We start from the raw sequence: 12702 nt of genomic DNA on the forward strand, positions 1-12702 counted from the left end.
TCTCAGTTGATGAGTATGAACAACTACTACATATATTGTATGGTGTTTTCTACTGATAGACAACTCAATGCAGCGAGGCTAAAGTCAGCTGTAGACATGGAGGCATAGACATCTTAAGTAAAGGTGAGGCAGTTTCTTGTTGCTCTGTTAAGACTTCTTAGAGCAGAAAGTTGATTTTTGAGCATTGCTTGCCATTTCAGGAACTGTTTTTTGGACGATAAGGTCTATCAGAATCATTGCTAAGTTATTACTGTGGTGTATTTTCTTACAAATAAGTAACAAACTTCTATTGAATAATGGAAGCTATTTCAGAAACTTCTTCAGAATTGCTTGTTCTGGGGTTGTTAGAAAAAAGTGATGAGCAAGTTTTTTTAGTTTACTTTTTGAATGAGTCTAGAATTGTGTTTGTTATTAAGTCAGACCCAAATTTATCTTTTACTACTTCCTTTCTGTTACAATTTCCCACGATAATCATTCTAATACTCTGAAGCTTGTTGTTTTGGGGATATGAAGATGATCAGAGGGCTGGAGCACCTCTCACATGAAGACAGGCTGAGAGAGTTGGGGTGGTTCAGCCTGGAGAAGAGAAGGCTCTGGGAAGACCTTATAGCAGCCTTCCAGTCCCTAAAGGGACCTACAGGAAATCTGGAGAGGGACTGTTTAGAAGGGCATGGAGTGATAGGACAAGGGGGAATGGTTTTAAACTGAAAAGGGCAGATGTAGATTAGATATTAGGAAGAAATTCTTTATGAGGGTGGTGAGGCACTGGAACAGAACAGGTTGCCCAGAGAAGCTGTGGATGCCCCATTCCTGGAAGTGTTCAAGGTGGTGTTGGATGGGGCTTTGGGCAACCTGGGCTGGTGGAGGGTGTCCCTGCCCATGGCAGGGGGTTGGAACTGGATGATCTTTAAGGTCCCTTCCAGCCGAAACCATTCTATGATTCTACGATATCTATGTGGGTTGTGGTGAGCCCCAGTTATCTCTAAACCCCTGCTTTGTACCTAACAGTGCTCATCTCTTGTAACTAAGATGTCTTGATATATTCAAATTGAAGTGTAACTGTCAGTTTCTAACTAATATGTAGTTTCTAAAACCTGAAGTAAGTAGAACCTCATGTCTATATTCCTTTTCCTAATAAGATGAATTCAAGTGGAATGAGATGTAGAGAGTATGGACTGAGATTACCAGAAGCAGGGTCATGTGCCCTCATAAGAGACTAAATGAGTCAAGAATACTTAACAGAAATAAAAGCTGAGATGGATTGCAGTTGCTGTATGTAAATGTAACATATCCAGAGTTATTTAGCGCAAAAGAGCAATGATGGTTGTCACGACAGGAACAAATGGTACTTTTTACTGGAAATCAGTTTGTGGAAAAAATCACCAGCAGATGTAACTGCTGATAGCTTATGAATTGACAATAACCTACCCATGGAGATCCGCTGAACATTGTAGGGCAGCAATGATTGCCCAGCCTCCACTGAACAAGTTCTCTACCTCCAAGTATAGCAAATCAAGATTATTTCCATATTTTTTCCCTTTATTTCCATTTTCAGTTGGCATCAGAAGAAATACTCTTATCTCGTGATGAGAGTTGAATATATATAGCCAACAGAATGTATTTAAACTTGTTAGCGATCATCAGACTGTTTACCTTATTTCCTGTGAGATCTGTTTTCCTGCACAATTCGGATGTGGGCCAGTTCTACCTATTTTGTATTTCTTGTTTAACCTACTTTCTCCTTCCCGTAAAAGTTGTTACTGGTACTGCCTTATTTTACCAGCACACATTGCACAAGGTAAACCCTAATTGAAAATATGGTTGAAAGATGTTTTAAAAGTATAAAATAGCAGTATCTCAAACTGTATAATCAACTTAGATAAACCATATACCATGTAAGTTAATGTTAAGTCTGATTTTAGAATGTTATAAATATATAGCCTTGTTACATTTAGCAGAACAAAATATATATGTTGACTTTTTCTCAACATTCTTTCTTGAGACAGACCAGACCATGGCTCAGTTCTTATGAGCACATGACTGTCTACTGGTCTCTTTTGTTATTTTGCTCACACAGCTAACAGCATATTAGAAATGCAAGGATGTTTAGTACATGCATTCTTCATAAAGAAAGTAGCTACAGGATTCTAGGAAGCAACTGTAAGAAGTAAATGCAGAAAGGGGAAAAGGCATTATGCAACTTGCCTGCTGCTTTTCTTTTTTTCCCTAAAGAATAGGACTTAATGTGTTCTTCCCTTTTCTTATGACTTTTCTGACCAGAAGCCATCAATAAAAGGTAATCTGGTTGTTTTATAACCTTCCTATGTTGCAGTTTGATCAGACTAAAAATATATCAGAGAGGTTACTGGGGGACACAAGTGTGGTAAATTTCACATTGTGGGTTTTTTTTGGTATTGTGAAAGATTCCTCATACTGTATGGTTTGTTTCAGTGCCAAGTGTAAGGTGACTTATGCAAGATTTCCATTAAACCTTTTCAAAAAGTCAGAAGATTCAGAGAAACATTTTGGCCTTTTCACTTACAGAGGCTTCTGCTCAGATTTTTTCTGATCGATTATTTTTTTATGTATAGGTGTTCCCTATTAAGTGAAGGGAGGGATTTTTCCAGACTTTTTCTCTGAGATCTCTTTGTGCTCATCTTCAATATTTATTGTACTTGAGTCACCAAAGGCAAGGAATGGAATCAGTTTTGTATTTAGTCTTACTACTTTTGTCTTGCTTGCCCTTACATTTCTAACCCCATAGCCAGCATCAGCCAAATGTGATTGAAGTATTGAGATCTGAAAGGTAATGAAGTTTCTATAGCAGTCTTGTTCAGCATAAACCTGTGCTGGCAGGAAACCATGTGTTTCACTTCTCAGTAACAGAGAAGTTTGGCTGATGGATGTTTATAGCTCTGCGTGAGAGAGAACATGTACTCTGGTTATCCAGCTGGCAGGCCTAACAAGTAAGAAGGGAGCTCAAAGCATCACAGTGCAGAAACAATCTGCAAAATTACAGGAAACCAAGTTTTGTTAGTTCTGCTAGTCACAGAACTTTTTGTAGTCTCTTGTGCCTCTCTAAGAATGCATTGTTCTCGGCTGTTAGGATGACACAGACTCTTGGAAATACTTATTTCCTCTGGGAGAAATTTGTCATCTAAATTTATTTTCTTGCTCTGTAAATTAATATGCAGGAAAATCAGGGATTGATTGAATACTCTTTACCTTTTTGTCCAAAAACAGTGTTTTGACTTGAAGGATAAACTTCTGATATCTTTGAGTACAACACAAGTATATTAAAATTTAGTAAATGAAGTGGTGTTGGTTTTCCAGACTAGGAAAGTCAATGTCTGGAGCCCAAAAAAAGGTTGATGTCAGTGCCATTTGTTCCTAGTTAATACAGGGACTAGCATACTGTTGAGGGAAGCTTAAAATTCAAATAAAGGTCACAGCATAGAGCATTGGTTTTTGTCCTTGCTACTGCCAAAGACATTTAAAGAGTGTAATTGATATTAATACATTGCTGTCAACATGCACTTTGGATTTTGCTTCCTTCATCCTTTTTGCAAATTGTGTCTTAATTTTATATATACTAGCTGTCTCACCTGTTAAGGAAGTTCAAAGAAGGGAAAAAAAATAATAAACTTATATTGATAAACTAAGTAGTGCTATATCTATACCTTATCTCAAGATGCAATACTTTTTAATTATAGGTCTTTAGGATATGTTACTTTAGAGATAATTGTTCTACTGATGATTTGATACAACTTGAGGTCTGCTTTCTTGTGTTTTTAAAATGGATTTGAGATTTATAAGTGGTACGCCAATTTACATTCTAAAAACCTTCTTTTATATGAACTGAAGTTTCTTTTCCAATTAGAGTTTAAAATGTCTTACTGTAACTCAGTGTAAACTCTTCAAATTTACAGGCAAAGTCAAGTATCAGATGTTTCATAAAACCAACAGAAACACTTGAGAGGTCTCTTGAAATTAACAAACAGAAAGGAAGGAAGAAGGTGCAGAAAAGACCCAACTATAAAAATGTTGGTGAGGAAGATGAAGAGGAGAGAGGATCTGAAGATAACCAAGATGACCTGGATAAAACTAAAGGTACAGAAGCGAGTTCAAAGGGCATCAGAACAAGCAGTGAAAATGAAGGTGAGTATACCAGAAAATAAAAATGATGGTTACAATTTGAATACTTTTATTTACTCTCTGGACCTAGTTGTGATCTGTTACATGACTTGTTCTCTTGTTGCACTAGGTAAACATGGGACTATTAAATTTGTTTCAATCTTTGCCTGTATTTTTTTTTCTCATGTTAAATCATTCTGTCAGAGCATGTACTTCTAATCTGATTAAAAACTATGAAGGTGTTTTCATATCTTCCTGTAGTCTTCGACCCTTATCACAAATATATGCCTTGCACTTAGGTGTACATGATTATGGGGCCCTTTATAAGTAGACTTCACAACTTTGTAACTTTTCCTTCTGTGGTAGAGGCAAATGGTGTAGCTACTTTACCTGTGTAAAATGGTTTGGAGTATTTTATGTCTTTCAATGATAAAATTCAACAAGTGTGCTAAAAGTGACAGCACATGGTAGAAGATGATATTAAATAGTTCAAAACTGAAAAAAACCCCATCTTTTAACTTTCAGATTTGTAATTGCATGTTTTCAGGATATTTGACCTAATGCTAACCTTAAGAATTGGTTTTATAGGATGAGTGGTCTTACAGCTATCGTAACTATTTTATTGTACTAGTTAGTAACTATAAGAAGGATGTATGTCAGAAACTAGTCTTTACTTTAGACATAAACGGAGAAAAATGTGACAGAATTGCATGGAAGCAATTGAAAACAAGATCTTTATGCTTTGACAGCCCTGTCCAAACATAGTTGCTTTTTGATTTGGGTAAACAGGCTGTTTGAGAAAGCTTTTCTTAAACGGTGTCACATAACTGATGATGTATTGTCTACCATGATTTGAAGAAAATATGACATGATGTACTATTTAAACTTGTGCATTTAGTAGTCATCTTTATCCAAATTCTTAAGCAAAAGCTACATTTGATCCTAATACTTAAAGCCAATAGGTACGAAGCACTCAGGACCAGGTATCCTGTTTGCTGTAATAGTAGAGACTTATTTACACCCTCTGTGAAACTTGATGTCCACCCATGCCCCAATCTCACCAGCATTTTCACAAAGAAATCTTTTTTCTGGAAAGAGGTTCTATGTTTTTTCCTTCCTGTGGTTTGGAGGGGAGGAAGATTACTATTGCTTGTTTATTTGCCAAAATAATCTGTATATTTTCTTTACGTATGTTATGTATATGTAGAACTTCCTTATAGCAGTTACATTCCTTAAAGAAATGTAAGCAAACTTACTTTATTGGGAAGAAAATTTGCCTACATCTTTTCATTCACTAACCTTTCTGAGGTTATGGTTATACCTCTTATATATAGTTGCATCAGTCATATTTAATGCAAAACAGAAAATATAGAAGCTTGCAATAACGGTTTGTTAAATATATCAAATTTTGGTGTGTGGGTTTTGGTTTGTTTTTTTGTTTTTTTGTTTTTTAGAAATAGAGATGGTAATCATGGAGAGATGTAAACTGTCAGAATTGTCTATCTCGACTGTGACAGAACAGAATACAACAGATGAAGAAAAGAGTGCAGCTGCCTCTGGGAGTGAGATAACAAACTGGAACAGGTATAAAGGAAATGTGATATATTTTGCTGGATTACTTCCTTACTTGCCTTCCCATTAACTCTCTCACTTCTCTTAAGGGATGTCTCAAATCCGCCTTCAATTAAAATTACAGGGGTTCTTGTGGATCACAAGAGAGGCACAGGAAGATGGGATATGGCCTTTCTACTGATCAGTTTCAGACATGGTCCTGTTCCTTTGTAAAGTTTGTGCTTTCCTTTATGGCAATTGTGATGCCATAAGTTGGTAAAGTTAAATTACAGAATATTAACACAATAAAACCAGAATATAATTATTTTAATTCCAGAATTTTCTAAACTTCTAAATTAAGCCAGAAGAGGTTTTCTTAATGATATTTATGGTCACATCTAACAATTTTGTACTCTTATAGGGAAAAAACAGGGAAAAATCCTCAGTTCAGTACTGAATTTTGTAGAATTTTATATAGTACTTATCTATGTACAGTTTCCAAGGTCCATTAGTATATCTTAGTGTTATGGAAAACTTCTCAAGGAAATGCAGTTTGTAAGTGTTTCTGGGAGCAGAAATTGTTCTGACTTCAAAATTTAAACTTCATATATTAAATACCCATAAGACACTTTCTCAGTAAGAATTTTGCATTCTTATTATTAGAATGCTAAAGAAAAGAAACCTAATATGCTATCTCTGACACAAAAGTAATTGCAAATGTGTCCCTTGGAGAAATGCATGTTTAATAGGTTTTCAAATTTATTTTTGAACTAGGGGAATGCTGCCTGGTATTCCCAGAATTTCATTCTGTCTCCATTATAGCTTTGATGTAGCTTAGATTACATTCATTAATAAAGATAACATTTAATTTCATTGTAAAAGTGAAATTGAACCTTGACTTGAACTGGCTTTAAAATGCATTGTTCTAGATTATTGATATTTTGACTAAAATATGTGCCAAATGGCTTTTAGAAAGAAATTGGCAATGACTGCATTGAATAGTAAAACAACTAGGATGCTCAGGTCTTAAAAAGTGCAAAATACTTACAGGTGAGATGCCGATGCATTTGGCAAATGTCTGCATGTCAGGACTCTTTTGATCTGCAGATATGATTTGACAACTTCCTGCATATTTTCTAAAAATAAACTGCATCAAAGAATGTGCAGAGCTAAAAATGTTCTTTAAATAAGGATAGACCTTGTGCAGGACATTTCTGGCCTTAGTTTTGTACATGAGTTTTTGGAAATACAGCTGGATAAGCTGCTATAGATTAAGATTTTGTGTTATTCTATATACTAAATTTAATATTTGAAACAGTAACTAAATCTCAAGAAACTTGCTCAATTGTGTATAGCTTCTTTCCTACACTGATTGGAATCACTGAGTCTTGTGGATAAGGTGAACCATGTGGTAGTGGAAAATGCAGTGATCTTTTATGCCATGCTTGAAGTGGGAGAAACTTCCGTAACTGGAATAATTATTAATGATTGTGATGATAGTGATTCTTAATGTCTTGCAATCTTCAATTGTGGACACACTCCACAAAAATAAATAATTTGAAGAATACTTGTGTGGCATTTGATCTGTTTCTTCTATCAAGTCACTAGTAAACGGCTAGTAAAGGAAGAAAATGTTTACATTGGAAAATATTTGCCATATAGCCTTAATATTAAAAGGGATTTTTAAAAAATGTCCAATAGTTGTTGAAAAATAAATGGAAAACAGCACAGTTTGCAGTTAAAAATCTGTAGCTCTAACAGGTAAGTCAAGTTTTCAGTTTCCCTTAGCCCTTTTACTACTGTGAAGGACATAAGAGATAGTTTACGTATTTTTTGGTGTAATTTTATTTTGATGTTAAGACTAAAGGCTTGTTTTAAATTAACTTCCTTTTATGATGTGCTAGACAGCAAAGTTTTTTTTCCAGAATGTGAAACCTTCATGCTACATTGTGCCTTCTGTTGTTGCTTTCTTTCAGCTGAAGCTTTTCTGAGTCTCTCCTATATTTAGTCTATATGAGGACCTGTTGATGAGTGGGATTCCTAGAAGTTGTTTTGGCTTCAGATTATTGCCACTGAGACTTTGATAATGCAGATAGATAGATGCTTTGAAGAAGCATCTGCAATGAAAATTATTTCTCTCACTGCTGTAATCATATTTTTAAAAATTTATGTAATTTCACAAATCTAAGTAGTACCTGGGGGAAAAACAATGAAAAATGCATTAGAGATTACAGAAGTCATTTAATACCATGTAGTAGTGGTGTTAATGGAACAGCTACTGGTATTTCTGCAGCTTTGACCTCCTAAACATTGTTTTAAATAAAATTAAAATAAATACTACTTTTACTTGTAGGTCAGTTCTTAAGGTAATTACCATCTATTGTTGGTCTGACAACAGACCTAGTGTTATCTAGCATTTAAGTATTTTAATAATCTTGATCCTGGATATCTTGGTCCTCTTTCTTCTTTAGACCTTGAAGCTGAGCTCTCTTCACTATGTAAAGCACCCTGTTTCAGGATGTCATGGGGCTTGTAGCACTTGTTTAATGCTTAGGAAGACTGAAGGCACTCTTGGTTTATTTTCAACATTGCTAATTCTTTAGGCCGTTTTTGCTTGAATCGTTACAGTCTTTTGAGATTACAGTAGGAACAGCATGTGGGAAGTTTGGCTTAGGAACATGCAGCAGTGTTGAACTTGGGCAAAGAGGGATTGTAACTCAGTAGCATTTAAGTATATCATAGAGGATGCTTGTACTCCAGCTTCAGAAAGGGACAAACATATGGCTTCAATGTCATGATCTGAACAGTGTGTTCTGTTGTTCTTGTCATAGCCTTGTTTTAGTAAAAGAGAGCATGTTGTTGAAATGTGTGTGGAGCTGATGAGATGCGTTAAATACAGTGTTATGACACTGTCTGAGTGGCTTACTGGGATGCATTAAGTGTGACCATGAGGGTGTCACAGGTCTGAAATAGGTGTAGAATTATGTTGTGTTCTGATCTTTGATAGCCCTTCTGACCCATACCTAACCACAATGATGAGTTTGTAGTGGATGCTTCTTGTCTGCTAGGTCTGAAAATAGGAAAAATTATTTGGTTTTATGACTTTGGATGTTATTTTAATGTATTTTATGTGGATGTAATTTAGGTAATGTAAGGATTTTTTTTCCTTTCAATGTTAAAAAGTTACTTGAGAGGTAAGAATTATCTCTTTTCAACCAAGGTTCTAATCTCTATTCTTTGGGTGACACTGACACTTCCCTAATTTTTTAATTTTTTTTTTGTCTGTGAAAATGGCTTTAATAGTAAAAATTTTTCAACTCTAGTACATGAGTTTTAAGGTAGTCTTTTTTGTGCAACAGTGATAGCAACTCCTTGAAGTTACTTAAAACAAGCTGTGCATCACTTCTAGATATGTACAAATGTGCTACACACAAGCCAGTAAATGTGTGAACAATTAATTCTTGGGAAAGCATTATGTAACAAATCCCATTAAAACATCAGAATTAATGTCAGAATGTAAATACAAGGCATAGCTATAATCTGAGTACTCTTAAGCAGGTAAATTTTTGTTTAATGCCTGAAAAGGTACATTACTGTAGATCTGCCTCTTCCGTTAGCTACATGTAGAACAAACAGTTACTTGTTTTTCTGTAGATATGGTCTTTTTAACCATTTTAAAATGTCTCTTTCTGCAGGCCTTTTCTTGATATGGTCTATAATGCACTGGACTGTGCTGAAGATGATTACTATGCCCTCTTTGTGCTCTGTCTTCTATATGCAATGTCACACAACAAAGGTAAGCAATTTTTGCCTTTTCCAGAGAAAACAAAGTGAAACACGTGGTTTTAGACAGGCGTGATCTGTTTGTAACTTACATTTATGCATACCTGAAATGGTAAGAAATTTTTTATATGAGGGAGACAGAAATAAATATGCTGTAAGTAAAAACAGTTGCTAAGGATCAGCATTTTATAGAACCATTTGGTAGAAAGCTTTCTGCACATCAGATAGTTGTTCTTCCTTAGGTTTCTTGGAATTGGAATAGGATTATTGTGTTTCATTTTCAAGCTCTTAATTTCATTTGAAGCCTACTGTATTCAATCTATGTATATATGGGATCCAGTTCTTCCCCACTTGGCATATACTGTGATTGCTACATGTAAGCGAAGTATAAAATGTTGTAAAACTTGTCCCTGTATGTTAAAATGAAATCTTTGTATACTTTAAGCATGCAGATAATGTACAAGGCCTGAGAATCAGGTGTGATTATGGAAGTTATGTGTTGCCTTTTTCTATCCAGCTTTGATAGTCCTTCAGTAATTCTTTTTAAACTATGCAATTCCTCAGCAGCCTTCTCATCCATTGTGCCATAGTTGATTGAAAGGTTGTTTAAGTTGTCATAGTACATCTTGCAAGTCTTCCAAGGAGCCTGGACTATTTTGTAAACTAGCAAAATTATGTTAAATGTGTACTTCATTATAATTCAGACAGTGTGAGAATACATAACCTTTTCTAAGGGATGACTGTGGTTAGCTGTTTTGCTGTTTATGTGCATTTTAAATAGATTCCTTATGAAGCAATAATGTAAACATACATGTGAATAAACATGTTTCAGGAATCAAGGTCTGAATTTAAGTTATTTTCTGGTTATGAGGATAGTTTTTATAACATACTAATAATTTAAATCAACTGCTACAGTAATCTCAGCAAAAGAACATCAGGTGTGATGGTATGCTTAAAAGTAAAGATTCTGTTCTAGCTTCAAGGTAGCTCTAATGTGCAAATAGAGTGGAAATGAGAGTCTTGAGGGAACTAGCTAAGCTGAGCCCCTCCTGTTCTCCTCCATCCTCTTGATGGCTTTTTCTTTTTCCAGGAATGAAGGAGTGGTTTTCAGAGATTATAATTTGCAAACAACTTCAGGGCTTTCACAGTCTCTTATGACAAGAGATAATAATGCAACTAATATCACCAAAGATAGCACCACAGCCTTGCCGTGCTCCAACCCTCTCTGACTTGCATCTCTGATTTCCCCCCCCGCCTCCCCCTGCAACCAGTATACTTCTTCCAGAAAACGCCTTTCCCTGAGGGACTTTTGAGAATCACTGTGCTAGAAAACCCTGATGTCAGAGATGGATTCTCTTCTCTTAAAATTCATTAGTTGAAGCTGTGAATAGCCAAAATCATCAGTTGTAACCGTTGCAGCTTCAGAGAGTCCCTGGAAGTCTTTCAACATCACTGTAAAGGAGTAAGCCTGCACTCTAGGGTTATATTTCTTAAGAATTCTTCTATTTAAGACCATAGTCCTTCAGCCCATTGTATTTGCTTTCAGTGTAATTAATCACTCTTCTATATACTGTTCCCATTAAAAAAGTCTGATATCCTCTCTTGTTTCAAAGAAGATTTACTTTCATCTATAGCATTGCTGTAAAGAGTGAGGAATGCAGCAGATGCAGCTTCTTGCTGCTTAGTTTCAGCAATCTGTGTGCTGTTTATTTTTCACCCAATATCCAGGGTTACCAAGAGAAAAAGAACGGGCAGTGACATATCTTCCTTTTAAGAGACTAAAAGTATCCTGGCCCTAAAACTGGAGATACCTTTTATGTGTTTAAGGGGTCAAAATCTGTACTTCATTCTTTGGTGGTCACATCAGCCCTCTCTAAATGAAAAATTCTTTAGGCTATACTCATTGGCTTTCCTTGTCAACAATTTATATTAGCCTGTTGCTCTTTGGAAGCTATTTTCCGTTCTCCCCCTCTCCTTGACCCTAGATCTTAGGTGCTAGACAGTAATGACATCTAGTTTTGGTCCTCACTGTCTTTCACCAACCCACTCCTCTCGTGCCCTGTTGACTGCTTTCAACCTTGGGGGCCACAGAATCAGTTTCTCTGTGTCTTGAAGAGGAGGGGGTTTACAAGCTGCTGATTTAGTGCCCCTATTTGACACAAGAGTGGAATGTTGCTCTTTACGAGCTCAGGAGCTGTACAGCTGCTCCTTTCTACACCAAATTCAATATTAGTCATGGAGGGTGCCTCAGGATTGAGCTGGGGCCAATGTTTATGTCTGAATTCAGTATAATACAAGAGATCTGTCTGCTTACAAACTTTATCAAGGTATGGCTCAATGATTCTTTTCTTTTACAAAAGGGCATGAAGGTCTCTGTCCAAACGTGGACAGGCCAAGTTGTTTCCCCAGTTTCAGGAAGTAATAAATCTCTAGGAGTTGTGTGTCTAGGATCTGATTATCTATTTACTGCCTATCTGGCAGAGATGATAAATGCTCTAGTGAGCACTTGAATCAGTTCAAACAAACAGGTAATGAATTGGAAATTTAGGACAACTTCTTGTGACTGCAACACAAGCTTGTCCTCTCTGCACCACAGGAAAATGAGTTGAAGTTTTCCATTTCAGTATATTGTTTTTTTCAGATAAGTTTCTGATTCTCTAGCTGGTCAGTTTGAATTTCACATTCCCTCCAACCCCCCATCCTACTGATTCTGGCACTGTGAAGAAGGCTACAACAGAACTCATTCAAAAAAATCTGTCTTGTCCTAGGTTAACCAAGAACTTTGGTTTCTGTCCTTGCTTCTAAGGGAATCAGCCTTCTCAGTCTCTGGCACTAAATGAGGTTTTTGATCGTGATTTCTTCCATTTGGATACTGAGTCTGCATTTTGCATCATGTTCTTGAACAAGTTTAAAGAAAATGTGATTGTTTTCACTGGTAAGAAATATCCTTGTGAACAGGAAGAATGAATCACAAGAGATACAGCTAAATAGATTTGTTGCAAATTGTATCTCAGATCTTTAATCCCAGAAGGAACCCGTCATATGTATTGCTAGAGCATGTACTGTGTATCAAGAATGCAGAACTCTGCATCCTTGTCAGGCAGACAACCAAATGAAAGACGCTGAACATGAATTCTTTCACCATGATTTCAATTTGGCCACTTTGTTGAACACCTGCCTGGTCCTGTCTCATTCTTCCCCTGTGTTTTCTTTAGTCTCCTTAATTGTTTTCTG

General features: G+C 36.1%; 1 protein-coding gene across 11 annotated transcripts in view; it reads left to right on the forward strand.

The window, feature by feature from the left end:
- The window catches only part of CLEC16A (C-type lectin domain containing 16A), a 96416-nt gene that overhangs the window by 18563 nt on the left and 65151 nt on the right, over nt 1-12702 (forward strand). For all 11 annotated transcript variants that reach the window (XR_008579403.1, XR_008579404.1, XR_008579402.1 and 8 more), the window contains 3 exons: nt 3930-4158; nt 5589-5718; nt 9381-9481. Coding sequence is in view for 7 of the 11 variants with exons in the window: in XM_054843013.1 (XP_054698988.1) it covers nt 3930-4158; nt 5589-5718; nt 9381-9481 (460 nt within the window). In the remaining 4 variants the exon portion in view is untranslated. The remainder of the gene's footprint in view (nt 1-3929; nt 4159-5588; nt 5719-9380; nt 9482-12702) is intronic.

Source organism: Grus americana, chromosome 15, assembly GCF_028858705.1.
Source record: "Grus americana isolate bGruAme1 chromosome 15, bGruAme1.mat, whole genome shotgun sequence".
NCBI classification, from domain to species: domain Eukaryota; kingdom Metazoa; phylum Chordata; class Aves; order Gruiformes; family Gruidae; genus Grus; species Grus americana.